Source organism: Orcinus orca, chromosome 1, assembly GCF_937001465.1.
Source record: "Orcinus orca chromosome 1, mOrcOrc1.1, whole genome shotgun sequence".
Classification (NCBI taxonomy): Eukaryota; Metazoa; Chordata; class Mammalia; order Artiodactyla; family Delphinidae; genus Orcinus; species Orcinus orca.
The window spans coordinates 196,672,404-196,693,365 of record NC_064559.1 but is presented as its reverse complement, the minus strand read 5'-3'; the positions used below and the strand labels follow the sequence as shown (position 1 = coordinate 196,693,365).

The following is a 20,962-nucleotide window of genomic DNA, read 5'->3' as shown; positions in this document are numbered from 1 at the left end:
TACCTGTATAAAAAAACTGTTTCAATAAAAACTATCATGGTGTCATTTATTATCAATGAAGTTTATTTTCAGTGAAATCAAGTTCCTGAACATAAAAATTCATTTAGAAATTAACTTTCATTTCTTAAAAGAGGCATATAACTAGAAATAATGTTAAGGAATAAAAATGGAAATTTATCTTGTATCTTCAGTTGTAAAAAAAAAAAATTCTTTAAGGAGAAACCAACGTTAATATTCAGATAATCAAGTCCAATTAAAAATAAACAATATATATTAAAATAATACAGAAAATGTACATCTGTATATAGACAGAAAAAGAATGACAGCAAGAGTGAGATAAATTGATAATCATAATAAAGGTTAATAAACTGATAATCATAATAAACCAGAAAAATGAAAGGAAAGCTAACTCAGGAAAATTTCTATATTTTAAAATTCCAGGTAAACTGATACATGATTCATGCCTGGGAAGATGAAACCAAAGGAGATTAGACTGGTTTACAGCCTTGTGTTTCCTTAGTGGAATAAACAGGCTCCAGTGGAAAAACAGCTACTCATGAGCATGTTCATCAAATGCAAACAAAAATTTTAAGCACTGCTGAAAGACAATCTAAACTGAAAGGGACTTTACTTTCTCTGCCAGAAATCTTTATGCATAAGTGAAGTTGAGTGTTTACAATAACTTTTAGTTAAGTAAGTCTGCCAAAGAAAATATGCTCGTTGATCAGATAAACAGATGGTAAAATTAAGCTGTTAAAGGCTAATTCATTCACTGCAACTACTTTTACTGGCCTTAAAATTCACTTTAATCGATGGGCTTAGAGGCCAGTGTTTCTTTAACTCTGCCTATTTACTGTAGTGGAGAAATAAGATCAATAGGCTCTGAATGCCAAATATTTCAGACTAAGTTGCCAGGGCAAGAGACAAAAACATTCAAAGAAATACATCTATTATATTTATTACATATATGTGATATATATAAAATAAATACGTATTTATTAAAATATCTCTGATGAAAATACTTTCCAACTCAACCAGAGTAACTGCTACATGGGTAACCCAGATTATAAGATACCACTATTAAAAAGTACATCAGAGTATTACCCTTTGGGACCTCCCTGGTGGCGCAGCGGTTAAGAATCCGCCTGTCAATGCAGCGGAAACGAGTTCGATCCCTGGACCGGGAAGATCCCATATGCCGCAGAGCAACTAACTCCGTGCGCCACAACTACTGAGACCACACGCCGCAACTACTGAAGCCCACCCACTCTAGGGCCTGCGTGCCACAACTACTGAGCCCGCGTGCTGCAACTACTGAAGCCTGTGCACCTAGAGCCCGTGCTCCGCAACAAGAGAAGCCACCGCAATGAGAAGCCCGCGCACCGCAATGAAGAGTAGCCCCCTCTCGCCGCAACTAGAGAAAGCCCGCGCTCAGCAACGAAGACACAATGCAGCCAATAAATAAATAAATTAATTAATTTTTAAAAAAAGGATATTACCCTTTATGACCACTGAATGAAACCTAGATGAATTAAATTAAACAGCAGAAAATAGTAAATCTCACATTAACAATCTAATAAGAGTATGTCAATTCAATTATTAATTTTGGGAAATAAAATTTCTGATACTAAAAATATCAAACAAAAGCAGACCTATGACTGAAACTTCTATATACTCTTGAGAAATAGCTAACATTAATAAAGAAAATTAGAAACAAAAAAAAATTTCATTATTTTGAGAGCTCCTTATTTTGAAATAAGTCCTTTAATTAATTCATTAAACTTTTACTACAGAAAGCTGAAAGGTATAATAGAGTAGATCTAAATAAAGAACACTGATTTTATTTCTCTAAGAACTTTTACTATTAAGAGTATGTTTTTCAGAGCCATGATAGTTTGAAATCTAATATACTGCATTCAAAATGTTTATACCATTTGGCCATTTTTAGGAATTTGCAGGAATTTCACCTTTAAGAATTTTTTCTAAGGAAATAAACACTGAAGAGAAAAGACAGGTCTAGAATATTTAAAGCAACAATATTTATAATAGAAAGATAAACTAAATATTTATATTATAAACTAAAATTATAATAGAAAAATAAACTAAATGTCTAACAATGAGGGACTTATTAAAGAAATAATGGTCAGGGCATATAATGGTAATTACTGCAATCATTTGAAATAAGTTTTTAAAAGAGTATTTAATTATATAGAAAGTTGTTTATAATAAAAGACATGTTTTTCTAAAAAGCAGGGCACAAAAATTGCACGTGGAGCATAAATCTACTGGTAACAAAAAAAATACAGAATGCTAACATAGATGCATATAGCGAAGTCTAGAATTACATACAGGTTATTAACAATGGCTCTGGATAATGAGATAAGAGATAATTTTTCTTTCTGTTTAACCACAGTTTCTATAATGAATGTCAAATTTATAAGAAAGAAAAAACTGCTCCCTTTTATTCTCATAGAGTGGTGGAACCAAGCTCCTAGATGGGCGCCCTTTGGTTGTCAGGAGCCACACATGACCGAAACGGTGTTGCTATCATTTAATGGGGAGAGACCAAGAATGCTAAGTAAGCATCCTGCAGTTTGAGGGACAGTCTCATTTGACAGAGAATAGTCCTGTCCTAAATTCCAAAAGAGCCCCAGTTGAGCTACACTGGTACAACTGGTTGAATTACAACAGAATACCATTCGTTGAATACCTACTCTACATCAAGAGCCTTCAAAACGCACTAAGACTAAGGCTCAAATAACTTTTATTTGTATTTAATTATACATACCATATCCTCAATACGCTGAGCTGAATGCATTTTTTCAAACATCAAACAATCATTTAAGCTGTGTCTCTAGACTATCACACCAACTGAAGATTTTAATTCATTCAACAGTCTTTCTACAAGTCAAGTTGAGGTCTTCCTTGGGTTTTTATCAAGTACCAAAACAAATGGGAAATGGCATATTTGTCTGGAAACTTGGTCTTCATGTAACTATTCCAGCTGTTCACATCAAAAACTGAGAAAATCAGACACTTAATTATGGCAGCTAACATTTATTAAGCACTTAATATGTACCAGGAAATGGGTCAAATACCATATATACATAGTGTCCTTTAATTCTTACAATCACCAAAGGGATAAGAACTATTACGTTCCTATTTTACAGAGGGGGAAACTGAGGGTTTTAGAAATTAAGTCACAGGTCCAAGGTCATATAACTAGAACCTAAAAATGATTTCAGATGCTAAATTCTTCCAATTCAAGAATCTAAAAATGATCTCAAATCCTAAATTCTTCCAATTCAGAGGGGAAAAGGGGGGGGTTATGGAAAAAGAAGTATTTAGGTGAATCAAGCTAGTGGGAGACTTTGGGGCTAAAGTGGGATCCCAGTACAAACCCTCCGTAATGATATTTCCATCAAGAGAGAAAAACCAATCTGACTGCAGAATGCAGAATCTATTGTTTCTGGGGGTAATATAACAATTTTTTAAAACAGTGCATTTTTGTATCCTACTTTAATTTCAAAATGAATCTACAGTTAAGAAGAAATTTTTTAAAACTTTCTTAACTGTTAAAGAATTCTCTGAAAAATGATGAACGCTTTCTAATTTTATTTGAATTACATATATTTAATTTAAAAAAGAAAACTACTCTGAAAACTATTCTATATATTGACAAGCTATGGATAGAATTAGAAACAGAAGATTAGAACTACTGAGTTTTCTGGAGAACAGCTGGTACTAGAGGAAGACAGCAGTAGTTCCAAAAAGTTACTATAAGCTCTATGAAATATACTTAAAACAGAAGTTTTTCTTTTCATCAAGAAAAACTTGATGAAATGTAATGATGTAATGTCGAACATTTTCCAATTCACTCATATCTATATCAAACATCAATTTGAAATGTTGATTTTATTATTCAAATTTCCACTAAGCATAAAAAACTGAGAGGAAACAAAGAATTCTACATTCCTCCTTCTGCAAATCAAGGCCTAAATATGGTAAGATGCAGGTATCTACCTAATCCAAAAATCTTAGGTCAGAGCTATCACCAACAAGATATGTTATGAATTCCTTGTATTGTAGCCCAGCTAGAGAAAGTCAGCGTAAAGGATATATTTTAAGGCCTCTCTGCATGGTAATTATTTAGTATGTTTAGCACAATTCTAACTAGCAAAAGGATTATAACTGTGCAGAAGTAATGACATTTTGAAGGGAATACCCTGAAAATTCTCCACTCAGATTGAAAATATTCTGAATTTTGACTCAAAATTGCTTGATTATTGGTGGTAGGAAGTAGCCTTCCACAATACCTACAAACTGCACTCCTGCATGGTGAATGGCTTTAATATTAAAAAATTTAACTTTAAGCGTTTATGAGTCTCTAACTCTGAACATTGCTGAAAGAAGTATTTGACACTGCAAACTTTTAGAAGCATGCCAGTTTAGGATTTATTACCTATCTTGTGGTTTAAAACTATTTCATAAAACAAAATTTAGGACTTGTCTCTGTTCAAGTCTACTAGGCTCCTGAATACTAAAGGGAAAGAACACCATATTATCTTTGCATGCCGTAAGGAAACACTGAAACCACACATTAGAAGTTTGTGTTATCATCCTGCAATCCAGTGAAAAAACAATGCCACTAAATACCTCCACTTTGTGTGCAAATTCCCAATGCTTTTTTTTTTTTGCGGTACGCGGGCCTCTCACCGCTGCAGCCTCTCCCGTTGCGCACCACAGGCTCAGGACGCGCAGGCTCAGCAGCCATGGCTCACGGCCCAGCCGCTCCGCGGCATGTGGAATCTTCCCGGACTGGGGCGCGAACCTTGTGTCCCCTGCATCGGCAGGTGGACTCCCAACCACTGCGCCACCAGGGAAGCCCCCCAATGCTTTTTAAAGAATAATTTTTAGAAAGTACAGAAAGTATACATCAGCTATGGAATATTAAGGGGTTTGGAGGAATAAATAACTCAAGAAAACAGAAAACACATATGACTTCTATTCATTCTTAGAATGAAATCAGAAACATGAACAAACTAACTTGCTTCCTTCTGTGTCTAATGAATTATCTCCCAATTTTAGCTAAGGTCAACTTAAATCCAACTAGGCAGGAAAGAGAGGCTGTGATAACCCACTTTCTGGCATGAGATTTCCCTTAAAGTTTCCTATTTATAATCCAAGAAGCAGTATGTGTACTTATTTCACCAACATTTGGTAAAATATATACATCGATTTATTTTCCCCAAGCTTGTTCCAAAAGAAACAGTTTAAGGCAGGTAAGCTTTTACCTATAAATATACATTGACAGTGAGGCATTAATAGAATGTAGGAAAAATTTTTACTAATCATACCTACTTTACTTTCTTAGAAGTAGAACACTGATTTTCCATCTCAAAGCTTTGTTTAAAAGTAGGTATCTAAATAATCCTCATGTTTTACTTTTATTCCTAAATGCTGAGGGCAATGTAATTAATTAAAAAAAAAAAAAAAGAAAGAGACTAAAGGTAAGAGGGAGGAAAATAGTCATACACAAACCTTGCTTCTGGTCGCTAGCTGCAGTGACAGGGGTGCTGGCAGCAAGATGAGCGCTCTCCACAGTCCCATAAACCACAGGGCTGTGCTCAGGGACCTGGCTGGGCAGCTGCTGGGATTTGAAGTACAAAAAAGGGTGATAATGAGCGTGCGAACATAAAAACTAGCAACATGGAACCCAAGGCAAGTGGGGAAGACAAAGTAGGGCAGGAGATCACAAAATTAAAAAAAAAAACAACAAAAACAGAAAGCAAGGAAAAAATATATAGGCCAGTATAATAAATTCAAAGAGTACATGGGAAGACAAGGAAGAAAAGGAAAAGAGGCAGCAGGAAAGGGGAAGGAAAAGAGATGATTAATATTAACCACAGCAAGAGAAGACAGCACAACAATCATTAGTATAATGCATTCTCCAGTGTTCCTTCTAAGGACAGACTTTCAATCTAACAGTTATGTCACATCTGAGAGAGAATTTAGCATCCTCCCAGTCAAGACCAAAGGGACTTGGTCAACTTCATTTATAAATTACCTAGCAAAGTAGTTCATCAGTCAAAAAGAGGACAAACAAAACATGATGGGTTTTAAAACCAGTTACTGATTCAAGAAAACAATACTGAAAGGTGATTCTTACCATTTGTCCATATAACCACTCAGGTGAAATGCAACTTGGAAAGCCTTTAAAGAAACTTTCACCTTAAAATGTCTTTAGATTCTGGGTCAAGGATGATATCTTCTCAGAGTCTGAAATCTGAGTAAAGTATCTGGCTTTTCAGAGCTAAGAGAAAACTATCCTTTTCAATCAGCCAGTATATGGAATAAAAAATGCCCATCAAAATCCTAGCAGAGTAGGTTGAAAAAAATTGCAGGCATTGTTCAACTTAGAGGGAAAAAGAATTACACAAGAAAGAACAAGAACATTCAATCTGCATCACATTCCAGTTAGGTATTTGTTCTGGATTTGAGGGTTACACAAAAGCCACACAACAAAGCAGTGTCTCTCCTCGGAGATCTAAGGTCAATTTTTTGATAGCTATAATCGTCTATGTTGAATTCTATCAGTGCTATCAGAGCAGAGCTCCCTGCACAATTCTGATTTTTTTTTTTTTGGAGGGGATGGGGAAATTGGGGGTAGACAGGGCCACTCAAAAATGGGAGTTAATGAAAAATATTTTCGAGTCAGTGAGTCTCACATACAGTAGGAATATAAAATGAAATATATGAGTTAAACACCTATCATTTACCGTATGTCATTTAACTAACAATGCTTTTCACAATGTACAACATACAATTTATATAGGACTATATGTAATGTATAAAATAACAGATAAAAATGGGAAAAATAGTATTATCTCACCTATTCATTATAGACCATGAAAGTACTCATATTCCACAAAAACTTCTAAATGAAGACCACTAAAATTATATTTCCATATGTAAAAAATGAAAGAGTTTCTATTTTCACTTTGAATCACTGTCAAATGGATAGTACTACCATGATTACTCTACTCTGAATCCTTAGCTCCAGTGGGAAAAAAATTCTATTATTAAAATTCAAAAACTAGGAAGGGTTCCCAGCTGTAAGTGAAAATAACAGTCACCCCTCTATACCCACAGATGTGTGAACCGCAGATACACAGACCTGATTGTACTAGCCATTAATACCTAAAAGACTTAAATATCCACGGATTTTGCTATCCGTGGGTCCTGGAACCAATCTTCTGTGGATACTGAGGGATGACTGTAGGGACTCAGTTCAATTCTATGGTTGAAAACAGCTCTAGAACAAAGGAAAGAGTCTATACTCTTTAATATTTATTAAATAGTTATCCACATAACCCAGGAAAGAAAGATCTGTAAATTGTGTCCTTTACCAGAAAGAATGAAAATATTAACTACTCTAATAGTCAGGGAAATTAATAACCAATGAAAAAGGGTAACTGCTGAAAGTAGGTCACCAAAATAAATGACATACATGGTTAAGGTGGGAGTTTTAAGACAGTAAAAGACTGCTGATACCTATAAATTTGTATAGATCAGAGAGTTTTTCAATCTAAGATTAAAATACCTTCAATCATATTAAAAAGACAACTGCACAGGCATTTTTCCAACAACAAAGCCCTAGGAAGATGTTATGTATAAAGATTTATAAGAAAGGAGTGAGATAACATGTTGGTTAACTCATAGTTCCAAATCCAAGTATCTAGTACTTAGTTATATAGCCACGGAATGCTAGGAAAGTACTCAATTTCCTCAGCTGGGGACTTCCCTGGCAGTCCAGTGATTAAGACTCCACACTTCCAATGCAGGGGGTGCACGTTCGATCCCTGGTCGGGGAACTAAGATCCCACATGCCACATGGCGCAGCCAAAAAAAAAAAAAAAAACAAACCACACAAAGGTAATCCTTAGCTGTAAACTGAAAAGGAACTAAAGATCCTACAGTGCCTTTCAGCTTTAACATTCTCTAAGCCTCTGATAGGACCAAGAAAATAACATACTAATATACAACATACATCAATACTTTAATTTTGTTTCAGATTAATTTTAATTTAGGATAATCTCAAATTTTAGCTAACCTCTAATTTCATCTCTTCTCAGGTGACATGATCAACCCTGTAGAGAATATATTTAATGAATTTCAAAATCACTGCACTTCAGTCACTTTCACTGTTAGTAGGAGTTAAAATTTATAAAAATCAGACTGGAAGGGCAATTGATATCAAAACATAAAATAATTCAACAAAGATGCTCAGGAAGTCAGGTTAAAAGGTTAGGGTTTATTTGGCAACATCACATTGTTTCAACAGTTCATAATTTATGTCAATGCTAAATTCCCTCCCCACATCAAATTTTTCAAGATCAAAGCTCTGATTGGCAGAAGAAAAAAAATTCTCACTTTTCAAATACAATGTTAAGGAAGCTTACTTAAAGAATGGCAAGATATCAGATACTTGATAGTACCCAAGAAGTGAATTTCCTGTATGAACTCTACTTGAGAATCTACTCTGTTGAAGATTTACATATTAAATTTGAAATACTGGCCTGAAGGGGTACTGGTAGATGTGGGCCCACTGGAAGAATTAATTTTTTTTAAATAGAGTACCAACAGATAAAAGGAGGCAACAAAATCTGGATTGTCTTTAATATTCTTTGTACAATTTAAAATTCAATTCTCGAGAGCAGCCAAGATGGCAGAGTAGAAAGACTCAGTTATCTCACTCATGAGCACGCCAAAATCACAACTGTCTTCAAAACGACCATCAATGAAAAAGACTGGAAACTACCAGAAAAGATTTTCTAAAACTAAAGACATAAAGAAGGAACTAAAACAAGACGGGTAGGAGGGGCAGACTCGTGATATAATCAAATCCCATACCCCTGGGTGGGCAACCCACAAACTGGAGAATAGTTATATTGCAAAGGATTTCCCGTAGGAGTGAGAGTTCTGAGACCCATGTCCAACTCCCCAGTCCAGGGGTCCTGCACCGGGAAGATGAAACCCCAGAGCATGTGGCTTTGAAGGCCAGAGCGGCTTAATTTCAGAAGCCCCATAGGACAGAGGGCAAAAGAAACTTCACTCTTAAAAGGGTACACACAAAATCTGATGCGCACTGGGACCCAGGTCAAAAGCAGTAACTTGATAGGAGCCTGGGCCAGACCTACTTGCTGGTCTTGGGCAGTCTCCTGGAGAGGTATGTGTGTGGGGGTGTGTGTGGCTGTGGCTCACCCTGAGGACACAGATACTGGTGGCAGCCATATTTGGGAACATTCTACTGTGTGACCACTGCTGCTGGTGGCTGCCATCTTCACTCACTAGTTCCAACACCTAACCCTAAATCCACACAACAGCCTGCAGGCACCAGTGCTGGGACACCTCAGGCAAAGCAACTCGGCAGAACAGAGGCCCACCCATCAGCAGACAGGCTGCCAAAAGACGTCGTGATCCCACAGCCACCTCTAGACGTGCGCCAAGACATGCCCTTGCCCACCAAAGGGCCAAGAACCACTTCACTTCCACCCAGCAACAGGCATGCACTGCCCTCTCCCTCCAGGAAGCCTGCACTAGCCTCTAGAACAGTCTCATCCAACAGGGGGCAGACACCGGATGCAAGAAAACTATGATCCTGCAGCCTGCAGACCCAGCCCACTCACAGCAGGCCAGACCTTATCCTGGGACCAGCTTGGCCCAGGCCCCGTCCACCAGCAGGCCAACACAAGCTTCAGGACATCCTGGATCCCATACCAAACTGTGTCAGGAACTGGCTCCCCCACCAATGATTTGAAACAAGTTCTAGGATCCCTGGGCCCTTCAGCCAGACTTCAGGAACCAGCTCTGCATGCCACTACTAACCCCAGGCACTAATCCCAGGACCTGGTGTAGTACAGGCAACAGCCTCGGAGTCTTTGGGATCCTGACTCCACCCACCAGTGAGCCGGCACTAGCCCAAGGGCCCCCTAGGGATCTAAAACAAGCCACCTCGTGACCAGGCCCCACCACACAGCAGCTAGCAGCATCCACACAAGGCATGGCCTGGCAACCAATCACACTAGGGGCCAACAAAGCCCACCAGACCACCCACACAGTCAGCCCTCCACAACAGAAGGAGTCACTCAGCCCTCTTAGGAGGAACCCCTAGAGCACACAGCTTGGGTGACAACAGGGGAGTGCACTGCTGGGACCCACAGGATGTCTCCCTATAGAAGGTCACTTTTCCAAGTTTGAGAAATGTAACTAACCTACCACATACATAAAAATACAAATAGAAACTCAGACAAAATAAGGTGGCAGAGAAACATGTTCCAGATGAAGGAACAAGACAAAACCCCAGAAGAAAAACCAAATGAAGTGGAGACAGGCAATCTACCCAAGACAGAGTTCAGAGTAATGATCGTAAAGATGACAAAAGAACTCAGGAGACGAATGGATACACAGAGTGAGAAGTTTTTAACAAAGAGTTAGAAAATATAAAGAACAACCAAACAGAGATGAAGAATACAATAACTGAAATGAAAAATACACTAGAAGGAATCAACAGCAGACTAAATGATACAGAGGAATGGACCAGTAAGCTGGAAGACAGAGTCGTGGAAATCACTGCTGCCGAACAGAAAAAAGAAAGAGGGCTTCCCTGGTGGCGCAGTGGTTGAGAGTCCGCCTGCCGAAGCAGGGGACACGGGTTCGTGCTCCGGTCCGGGAAGATCCCACATGCCGCGGAGCGGCTGGGCCCGTGAGCCATGGTCGCTGAGCCTGCGCGTCCGGAGCCTGTGCTCCGCAATGGGAGAGGCCACAACAGTGAGAGGCCCGCGTACCGCAAAAAAAAAAAGAAAGAAAAGAAATGAGGACAGTTTAAGAGACCTCTGAGACAATATCAAGTGTACTAATATTCACATTATAGCGGTCTGAGACAAAGAGAGAGAGAAAGGGCCTGAGAAAATATGTGAAGACACAGTAGCTGAGAACTTCCCTAACCTGGGAAAGGAAACAGTCACCCAAGTCCAGGAAGTGCAGAGAGTCCCACACAGGATTAACACAAGAGGAAGACACCAAGACACGCCATAATCAAAATGACAAAAATAAAGATAAAGAGAGAATATTAAAAGCAAGGGAACTCCCATAAGGCTATCAGCTGATTTTTCAGCAGAAACTCTGCAGGCCAGAAGGGAGTAGGACGATATATTTAACGTGATTAAAGGGAAAAACCTACAACCAAGAATATTCTACCTGGCAAGGTTCTCATTCAGATTTGATGGAGAAATCAAAAGCTTTCAGACAAGTAAAAGCTAAAAGAGTTCAGCACCACCAAACCAACTTTACAACAAATGTTAAAGGAACTTCTCTAGGCAAAAAAAGACACAACCAGCAACAAGAAAACTACAAAATAAAAAAGCTCACTGGTAAAGGTAAACACACACTAAGGGTAGGAAATCATACATACATAAAGCTAGCAGGGAGGTTAAAAAGACAAAAAAATGTAGTCAAGTCATCTATAACCACAATAAGCAGTTAAGGGATACACAAAACAGATGTAAAATGTGATATCAAAAACAGTAATCATGAGAGGAGAAGACTCAAAATGTGTAGGGGTTTAAAAATGCATTTGAGGGACTTCCCTGGTGGTCCAGCGGTTACGACTCCACGCTTCCACTGCAGGGGGCACAGGTTCGAGCCTTGGTTGGGGAACTAAGATCCTGCTTGTCGATCTCATGTGCTGCATGGCACAGCCAAAAAAAAATGCATTTGAAATTAAAAGATGAGCAACTTAAAACAATCATGTATATATATAGACTGCTAACCACAAACCAAAAATCTACGATAGATATATACACAAAAAAGGAAAGGAATCCAAACGTAACACTAAAGATAGTCATAAAATCATAATAGAAGAGAGCAAAAGAAGACAGGCAAAAAAAAAAGACCTACAAAACAAATAAAAAACGAGTAACAAAATGGCAGTAAGAACATACATATCAATAATTATCTTAAACATAAACAAACTAAATGCTCCAACCAAAAGGAATAAAGTGGCTGAACGAATACAAAAATTAGGTCTATATATATGCTATCTACAAGAGACTCACCTCAGATCTAGAGAAACACACAGAATGAAAGTGAGAGGATGGAAAAAAGTATTCCATGCAAATGGAAATCAAAAGAAAGCCAGAGTAGCAATACTTATATCAGACAAAATAGACTTTAAAATAAAAACTGTTACAAGAGACAAAGAAGGACACTACATAATGATCAATGGATCAATCCAAGATTAAGATAATTCAAATACATATGCAACCAACATAGGAGCACCTCAATATATAAGGCAAATATTAACATATAAAAGGAGAAATTGACAGTAACACAATAATAGTAGGGGACTTTGACACCCCACTTACATCAATGGTCAGATCATCCAAACAGAAAATCAGTAAGGAAACACAGACCTTAAATGACACATTAGACCAAATGGACTTAACTGATAATATAAAGGGCATTCCACGTGAAAGGAGCTGAATACATTTTCTTTTCAAGAGCACATGGGGCATCCTCCATGATAGATCACAGGCTAAGCCATAAAACAAGCCTTGATAAGGTTAAGAAAACTGAAATCATATCAAGCATCTTTTCCAATCACAATGCTGTGAGACTAGAAATTAACTACAAGAAAAAAACTGCAAACACATGGAGGATGAAAAATATGCTACTAAACACAAACACATGGAGGAAAGAAAATATGCTACTAAACAACCAATGGATCACTGAAGAAATCAAAGAGGAAATTAAAAAATACTTAGAGGCAAATGAAAAAAAAAAAGCTGAACCTAGGGGATGTGGCAAAAGCAGTTCTAAGAGGGAAGTTTAGAGCAATACAAGCTTACCTCAGGAAACCAGAAAAATCTCAAATGAATAACCTTACTAAAGCAATTAGAGAAAGAAGAACAAACAAAACCTAAACTTAGTAGAAGGAAAGAAGCCATAAAGATCAAAGAAGAGGGCTTTCCTGGTTGTGCAGTGGTTCTGAGAGTCTGCCTGCTGATGCAGGGGACACGGGTTCGTGCCCCGGTCCGGGAAGATCCCACATGCCGTGGAGCGGCTGGGCTCGTGAGCCATGGCCACTGAGCCTGCGCGTCTAGAGCCTCTGCTCCACAATGGGAGAGGCCATAACAGTAAGAGGCCCGCGTAACGCAAAAACAAACAAACAAACAAAAGATCAAAGAAGAAATAAATGAAATACAGACTAAAAAACAAAAAAAGATCAATGAAACTACAAGCTGGTTCTTTGAAAAGATAAACAAAATTAATAAACCTATAGCCAGACTACCCAATAAACAAAGGGAGAAGGTCCAAATCAATAAAATCAGAAGTGAAAAAGGAGAAGTTACAACTGATACCACAGAAATACAACAGATCATAAGAGACTACTACAAGCAACTATACACCAATACAATAGACAACCTAGAACAAATGGACAAATTCTTAGAAAGGCACAACCTCCCAAAATTGAACCTGGAAGAAATAGAAAACACCAACAGACCAACTACCAGTACTGCAATTGAATCAGTAATTTAAAAACTCCCAAAGCAAACGTCCAGGACCAGATGACTTCACAGATGAATTCAACCAAACATTTAGAGAAGAGTTAGCATCTATCCTTCTGAAACAGTGCAAAAAAACTGCAGAGGAAGGAACACTTCTGAACACATTCTATGAGGCCAGCACCACCCTGATACCAAAACCAGACAAAGATACTACAAAAATAGAAAATTACAGGCCAATATCACTGATAAAAACAGATTCAAAAATCCTCAACAAAATACCAGCAAACCAAATCTAACAATACATTAAAAACATCATACACCATGATCAAGTGGGATTTATCCTAGGGATGCAAGGATTTTTCAATAGCTGCTAATCAATCAATGTGATACACAACATTAAAAAACTGAAGAATAAAAACCATATGATCATCTCAATAGATGCAGAAAAAGCTTTTGATAAAATTCAACATCCATTTATGATAAAAACTCTCCAGAAAGTGGGCATAGAGGGAATATACCTCAACATAATAAATGTCATATATGACAAACCCACAGTTGACATCATACTCAATGGTGAAAAGCTGAAAGCATTTCCTCTAAGATCAGGAACAAGACAAGAATGCCCACTCTTGCCACTTTTATTCAACACAGGTTTGGAAGTTCTAGCCACAGTATTCAGAAAAGAAAAAGAAATTTAAAAAATCCAAATTGGAACGGAAGAAGTAAAACTGTCACTGTTTGCAGATGACATGATACTATACATAGGAAATCCTAAACATGCTACCAGAAAACTACTAGAGCTCATCAATGAATTTGGTATAGTTGCAGGATACAAAATTAATGTGCAGAAATCTGTTGCATTTCTATACACTAACAACGAACTATCAGAGAAATTAAGGAAATAATCTCATTCACCAACGCATCAAAAAGAACAGAACATCTAGGAATAAGCCTACCTAAGGAGGCAAAGACCAATACTCTGAAAACTCTAAGACATTGATGAAAGAAACTGAAGATGACACAACAGATGGAAAGATATACCATGTTCCTGGATTGGAAGAATCAATGTTGTTAAAATGACCATACTACCCAAGGCAATCTATAAATTCAATGCAAGTCCTGTCAAAATACCAATGGCATTTTTCACAGAACTAGAACAAATAATTTTAAAATTTATATGAAACACCTAAGACCCCAAATAGCCAAAACAATCTTGAGAAAGAAGAACAGAGCTGGAGAATTCATGCTCCTTGACTTCAGACTATACAAAAAAGCTACAGTCATCAAAGCAGTACAATACTGGCATAAAAACAGACACATAGATCAATGAAACAGGATAGAGAGCCCAGAAATAAACCCAAGCACTTACGGTCAATTAATCTATGACAAAGGAGGCAAGAATATACAATGGAGAAAAGACAGTCTCTCCAATAAGTGGTGCTGGAAAAACTGGACAGCTACATGTAAAAGAAATAAATTAGAACACTCTCTGACACCATACACAAAAATAAACTCAAAATGGATTAAAGACTTAAATGTAAGACCAAACAGTATAAAACTCCTAGAGAAAAACATAGGCAGAATACTCTTTGACATAAGTTGCAGCAATATTTTTTGGGGATCCACCTCCTAAAGTAAAGAAAATAAAAGCAAAAATAAACAAATTGGACGTAATTAAACTTACAAGCTTTTGCACAGCAAAGGAAACCATCGACAAAATGGAAAGACAACCTAGTAAATGGAAGAAAATATTTGCAAATGATATGATGGATAGGGCATTAATACCTAACATATGTAAACAGCTCATACAACATGACATCAAAAAAAAAACAACCCAACTAAAAAGTGGGCAGAAGAACTGAATCAAAAAGAACACAAATAACAAATATTGGTGAGGATGTGGAAAAAAGGGAACCCTCGTACACTGTTGGTGGGAATGTAAACTGCTGCAGCTATTGTGGAAAATAGTATGGAAATGCTCTGAAAAATAAAAACAGAACTATCATATGACCCAGCAATTCAACTCCTGAGTATATATCAAAAAAAGAAAAAACATTTATTCGAAAAGATACATGCACCCCAATGTTCATAGCAGCATTATTTATAATTGCCAAGATACAGAGGCAACCTAAGTGTCCGTCAAAAGATAAATGGATAAAAAAGATGTGATACACACACACACACACACACACACACACACACACACACACACACACACCGGTATCTACTGAGCCATAAAAGAGAAATGAAAATTTTGCCATTTGTAGCAACATGGATGGACTTAGAGGGCATTATGCTAACTGAAATAAGTCAGATAAAGACAAATACTGTGTGATATCACTTATATGTGGAATCTAAAAATTACAACAAACTAGTGAATATAGCAAAAAAGAAGCAAACTCACAGATATAGAGAACAAACTAGTGACTATCAGTGTGGGGGGAGGGGCAATATAGGGGTGGGGCAGTGGGAGATACAAAACTACTGGGTGTCAAGTATGTATTGTACAACACGGGAAAATAGTCAATATTTTGTAGTAACTGTAAATGGAAAGTAACCTTTAAAAGTTGTATAAAAATTTAAAAATTAGATTTGGCAGTTTAAAAAGTAAATAAAATTCATTTCTCTTTACATAACCTATATTGTTTCTACCCAAAGAGAGGCCACCATCATTTACTGTCTATTTTAAATGTGTATATGACAGCATGCTTCATTACAGAGGTAACTGTAGACAGGAGGCCAGCAACTATGGCCCAGGGGCCACATGCCTATTTTGGTACTTCCCATGAGATAAGAACTTTTTACATTTTTAAATAGTTGGGGGAATTTTAAAAAACAATATTTCTTGACATATGAAAATTACAGGATACTTAGAAAGTTTTATTGGAACAGCCACAGCCATTCATTTACATATTGTCTATGGCTGCTTTCATGCAACAATATCAGAGTTGAGTAGTGGTGAAAGAGACAGCTGGCTGCAAAACCAAAAATGTGTATGATCTGGCCCTTTACAGAAAATGATTGCTGACCCTTATTGTAATCCACTGAGAGAAAGCCAGAGACTCCAAATAGTTATACAAATATAAGCAAGATGCTGATGTAATTTACTGTTATCATAAGAGGCTATTTGAACGTTTCACGTTTCATTATTTATATGTTATATGTAACTGACTTTTCGAAGTCCCATTCAATGACTTTAAAACAGCCATTGTAATAAATACCACACGTGTTTAACATATACAAACCCTGGGGATAAAGAAGTATTGCCCCCGATTGAGAAACATTATGAAGATTAGGAAGTAAAAAAAATAAATGGCACCAGGAAAAAGGACCAAAACATACTTCTTTCATAAATGGGAGAGAATTCTCCTACACGCATTCTTTAGAAAGGTGTGTATGTGAGTGTATGCATGCGCACACATGCGCACACACACTCACATGTGTGGATTTTCCCCCCGGCATCTATCACATACAAAGCACTGAGAACCCACTGGTGATTAAAACAGAAAAATCCTTAGCTTCTGGAGCTTATATTCTTTCAAGGGAAACATATTAAAGAATAAACCTGTACACACAGAGGAATATTATTCAACCATAAAAAAAATGAAAGCTTGCCCTTTGCAATAACATGAATGGACCTTGTGGGTATTATACTAAGTGAAATAACTCAGATAGAGAAAGAAATGCCGTATGAGCTCACTTATATGTAGAATTAAAAAACAAAACAAAACTCATAGAAAAGAGAACAGATTGGTGGTTGCCAGAGGTGGGGGGTAGGGTGGGAAAAATGGGTGAAGGGGATCAAAAGGTACAAACTTCCAGTTATAAAATAAATAAGTCATGGGGATGTAATGAACAGCATGGCAACTCTAGTTAATAATACTATATTGCATATTTGAAAGCTGCAAAGACAATAGATCTTAAAAGTTCTCATAAATAAAAAATTGTTTTTTGTAACTGTGCATGGTGACAGCTGTTAACTAGACTTATTGTGGTCATTTTACAATTTATACAAATATCATTATGTTGTACACCTAAAACTAATGTAATGTTTATGTCAATTATACCTCAGTAAAAAAATAAATAAATAGAGGGGCTTCCTTGGTGGCGCAGTGGTTAAGAATCCGCCTGCCAATGAAGGGGACATGGGTTCAAGCCCTGGTCCGGGAAGATCCCACATGCCACGGAGCAACTAAGCTCGTGCACCATAACTACTGAGCCTGAGCTCTAGAGCCTGCATGCCACAACTACTGAGCCCGCGTGCCACAACTACTGAAGCCTGCGCGCCTAGAGCCCATGCTCTGCAACAAGAGAAGCCACAGCAATGAGAAGCCCACACACCGCAACGAAGAGTAGCCCCCGCTCGACGCAACTAAAGAAAGACCATGCAAAGGAATGAAGACCCAACAAAGCCAAAAATAAATAAATAAATAAAAATTTTTAATAAATAAATAAAAAGAATAGACAGAGAGGCAAGCAGAAGCAAGGAGATGAGTAGGAAAGTTACTGTTGTTTAGGGGAGATCAAAGTGGTTTAGAGGATAACAGTAGCAGTGGAGATGGTGAAAATGAGCCAGATAGGACTTGCTGATATAATGGTGTGGAATATGGAATAAAGATTTGTGTTTTTAATTAAAAAAAATTTTTTGGCTGTGTTGGGTCTTCGTTGCTGCGCGCGGGCTTTCTCTAGTTGTGGCAAGCAGGGGCTACTCTCCATCGTGGTGCGCAGACTTCTCACTTGGGTGGCAAGTGAGTAATTCTTAAAACAGAAAAAAGAACAAGAGGGAGTAGGGAGAGGAAGGAAAATATATAGCTCATTTTAAAATTTTAAGTGATTTTACTTCACCACCCCTTTGGAAGTGGACAATTATGGAAGCCTTGCCTATACAGTTGTCCCTCAGTATCCATGGGGGATTGAGTCTAGGACAGCCCGTGGATACCAAAAGCCTCAGGTGCTCAAGTCCCTTATATGAAAAGGTACAGTATTTGCATTTAACCTCCCAGGTACTTTAAATCATTTCTATATTACTCATAATACCTAATACAACATAAATGCTCTGTAAATACTTGCCAGTGCATGGTAAATTCAAGTTTTGCTTTTTAGAACTTTCTGAAATTTTTTTTCCTGAATCTTTTTCATCCCTGGTTATTTGAATTAGCAGATGAAGAACCTGTGGATAGGGAGGGCTGACTGTACAACACCATACACTTATTTTTACCCTGCAGGGTCCAAAATGACTTTCAGGAAGCTGGCACATTTCTTAATGTGAAAACGTTCCTTGTGCCTCACTGCTATCAACAACAGAGATATAGCTGAGAGACTTTGATGCTGAGGGAAAGTAAAAATGTTCCCTTCTTTCCAACTTAAATATTTAAGGACTAAAAGGGAACTCTGAGATTACTTAGTATAATCCCTCATTTTACATATCAAAAAATAGGGGTTTAAAGGGCTTCACATTCTGACCCAAGGTCATAAATCTAAGTGACAGAGTGGAGACCGACCAGCACCAAGTACTCTAGTATTCTGTCCATTCATGCACCTCTGTCTGTGTATTATGATCATCTGAATGGGCACATATATTACACATATTTCTATATCTTTAATACATCTGAGATATAAAATCTCAAGGAGTTATTCCACAGATCATTTTAAAACTCAGGAAGCAGGACAATTTTAAATTCAATCTCCTCTTCAGGACAAAAACAGAAGCAGCAAAAACATGTTTCTCCTCTCCATTCTCCTCCTCCAATGCAGTTTCTCTCAATTAACTCTTCTTAGCTTGCCTGCTTGCCAAAATCATTCATTATCCCCCTTTTCAAACATCCATGTACACTCCATGTTATGTTTTACTATAAATCCCAGTATCTAAGCTTGAAGAATCACCTCTGATTCTTCCCTCTCTCTAACTCCTAGGGGAACCATGCAATGTGTTTACCTGGACAGTACTGGTTTATGCCTGTTGTCCCAGCAAAATGATTAACAGCATCCCCATTCATTTCTAAAACTGCCCCAATTTCGATGATAAATTATAGGGTTACTCTTTTTATAATCCTTACTTAGTAACCAATTGCTGAATATTTCTCTCACTGGCTTCCTCTCCTTCAACTGACTTCCCAATTTATCGCTAGAAATGGTAACAGTCTCCCTTCACTCAATTTCCCATCTCCATGTGCCTTTTTGCACATGCTACCACTCTGCCTGGAATACCCTTCTCTCTCTTTCCATTTTTGTGAATACCAATCTGGGAACTCAGCCCAAGTGGCATCTCTGCTGTGAAGCCTTCAAGACTCCTCCAGTCATTCTCTGTGCCTTCTGAAATAACAATAATTGTAATACTAATAACAGATAACATTTGTTGAATGCTCATTGTGTCCCAAGCTTAAGCAATTTTAAGTATTTATTTAATACTTATAATGACTCTATATGATATTTATTTCCCTTGTTTTTTAAAATGTGGAAGCTAAAGTTCTAGAAGATAAGTAATTTGGCTAAAGTTACAAAATTCAGTTGTGGAACTAGGACTTGAAACCAAGTATATCTGATTCTAAGCCAAACCTTTAAACCTCTCCCCTGTACTATCTCACCTGTACCAAGTATCATTAATAGGTTTCTGTGATCCAACACATTTGAGCCTGTGCTATAAATATGACCCACTTGGTCGTCTCTGTGCTGTAATAATTCTCAGTATATATTTCACAGGAGGATCGGTCATATATTAGTAAGCATCCTCTGTCTCCCTTGAAGAGACTGGGATGAGCTCAATGATAGGGAAAGGGCTTTGCTATTCACATCACATGCAATTGTGACTCAAAGCAGGTACTCCGTAAGGCCAAAAGCAATACAGTATTTACTATTTAGTCATAAATTCTGAAAAGGATTGTCTCATCTGCAGTCTTACTTACTAAGACTGTGGTCTAGGATCTATTTAGAATTAGGCCAAGGCTACAAACTAGCAGTTTTTAGGTTAAACCTAAAGGATCTTCTTTGGCTGGCATAGTGCTATTTATTAGTAGAATTAGTTGCCGATTAAAACTCGCAGATTGATTTCTAGCTTCTTTTGAAACATTGGGTCAACATTTTTACATGACATAACAATTAGGCATTAATGATTGCTTCCCCTAACCAGGGATATCCTCTCCTACTCTATGTGCACCACTCTCCATGAATTTCTAGAAAATGAAGCCAAGTGTCGGTTGCCATCATCACATTTGCGCTGTTGTTGTTCTTAAGAAGAAAATGAAATATTTCTAGTACATATGTCTGTTAAGAGGCTATTTATTCATTCCATGAATTTCACGCATTTGGAAAGACAACAGATCGGTAAGTGTGGATTTAAATGCAAACTACCTAATAAAATAAACTGATGCTTCAAGACAACATTACACCTCAAAAAG

General features: G+C 37.5%; 1 protein-coding gene across 24 annotated transcripts in view; it reads right to left on the bottom strand.

The window, feature by feature from the left end:
• Positions 1 to 20,962, bottom strand: part of EIF4G3 (eukaryotic translation initiation factor 4 gamma 3) — a 362,883-nt gene that overhangs the window by 129,832 nt on the left and 212,089 nt on the right. For 18 of the 24 annotated variants that reach the window (XM_033433181.2, XM_033433186.2, XM_049706442.1 and 15 more), the window contains one exon: positions 5,542 to 5,650. In XM_033433181.2, the coding sequence (XP_033289072.1) occupies positions 5,542 to 5,650 (109 nt within the window). The remainder of the gene's footprint in view (positions 1 to 5,541; positions 5,651 to 20,962) is intronic. The other 6 variants (XM_049706459.1, XM_033433173.2, XM_033433178.2 and 3 more) reach the window with 1 other exon arrangement.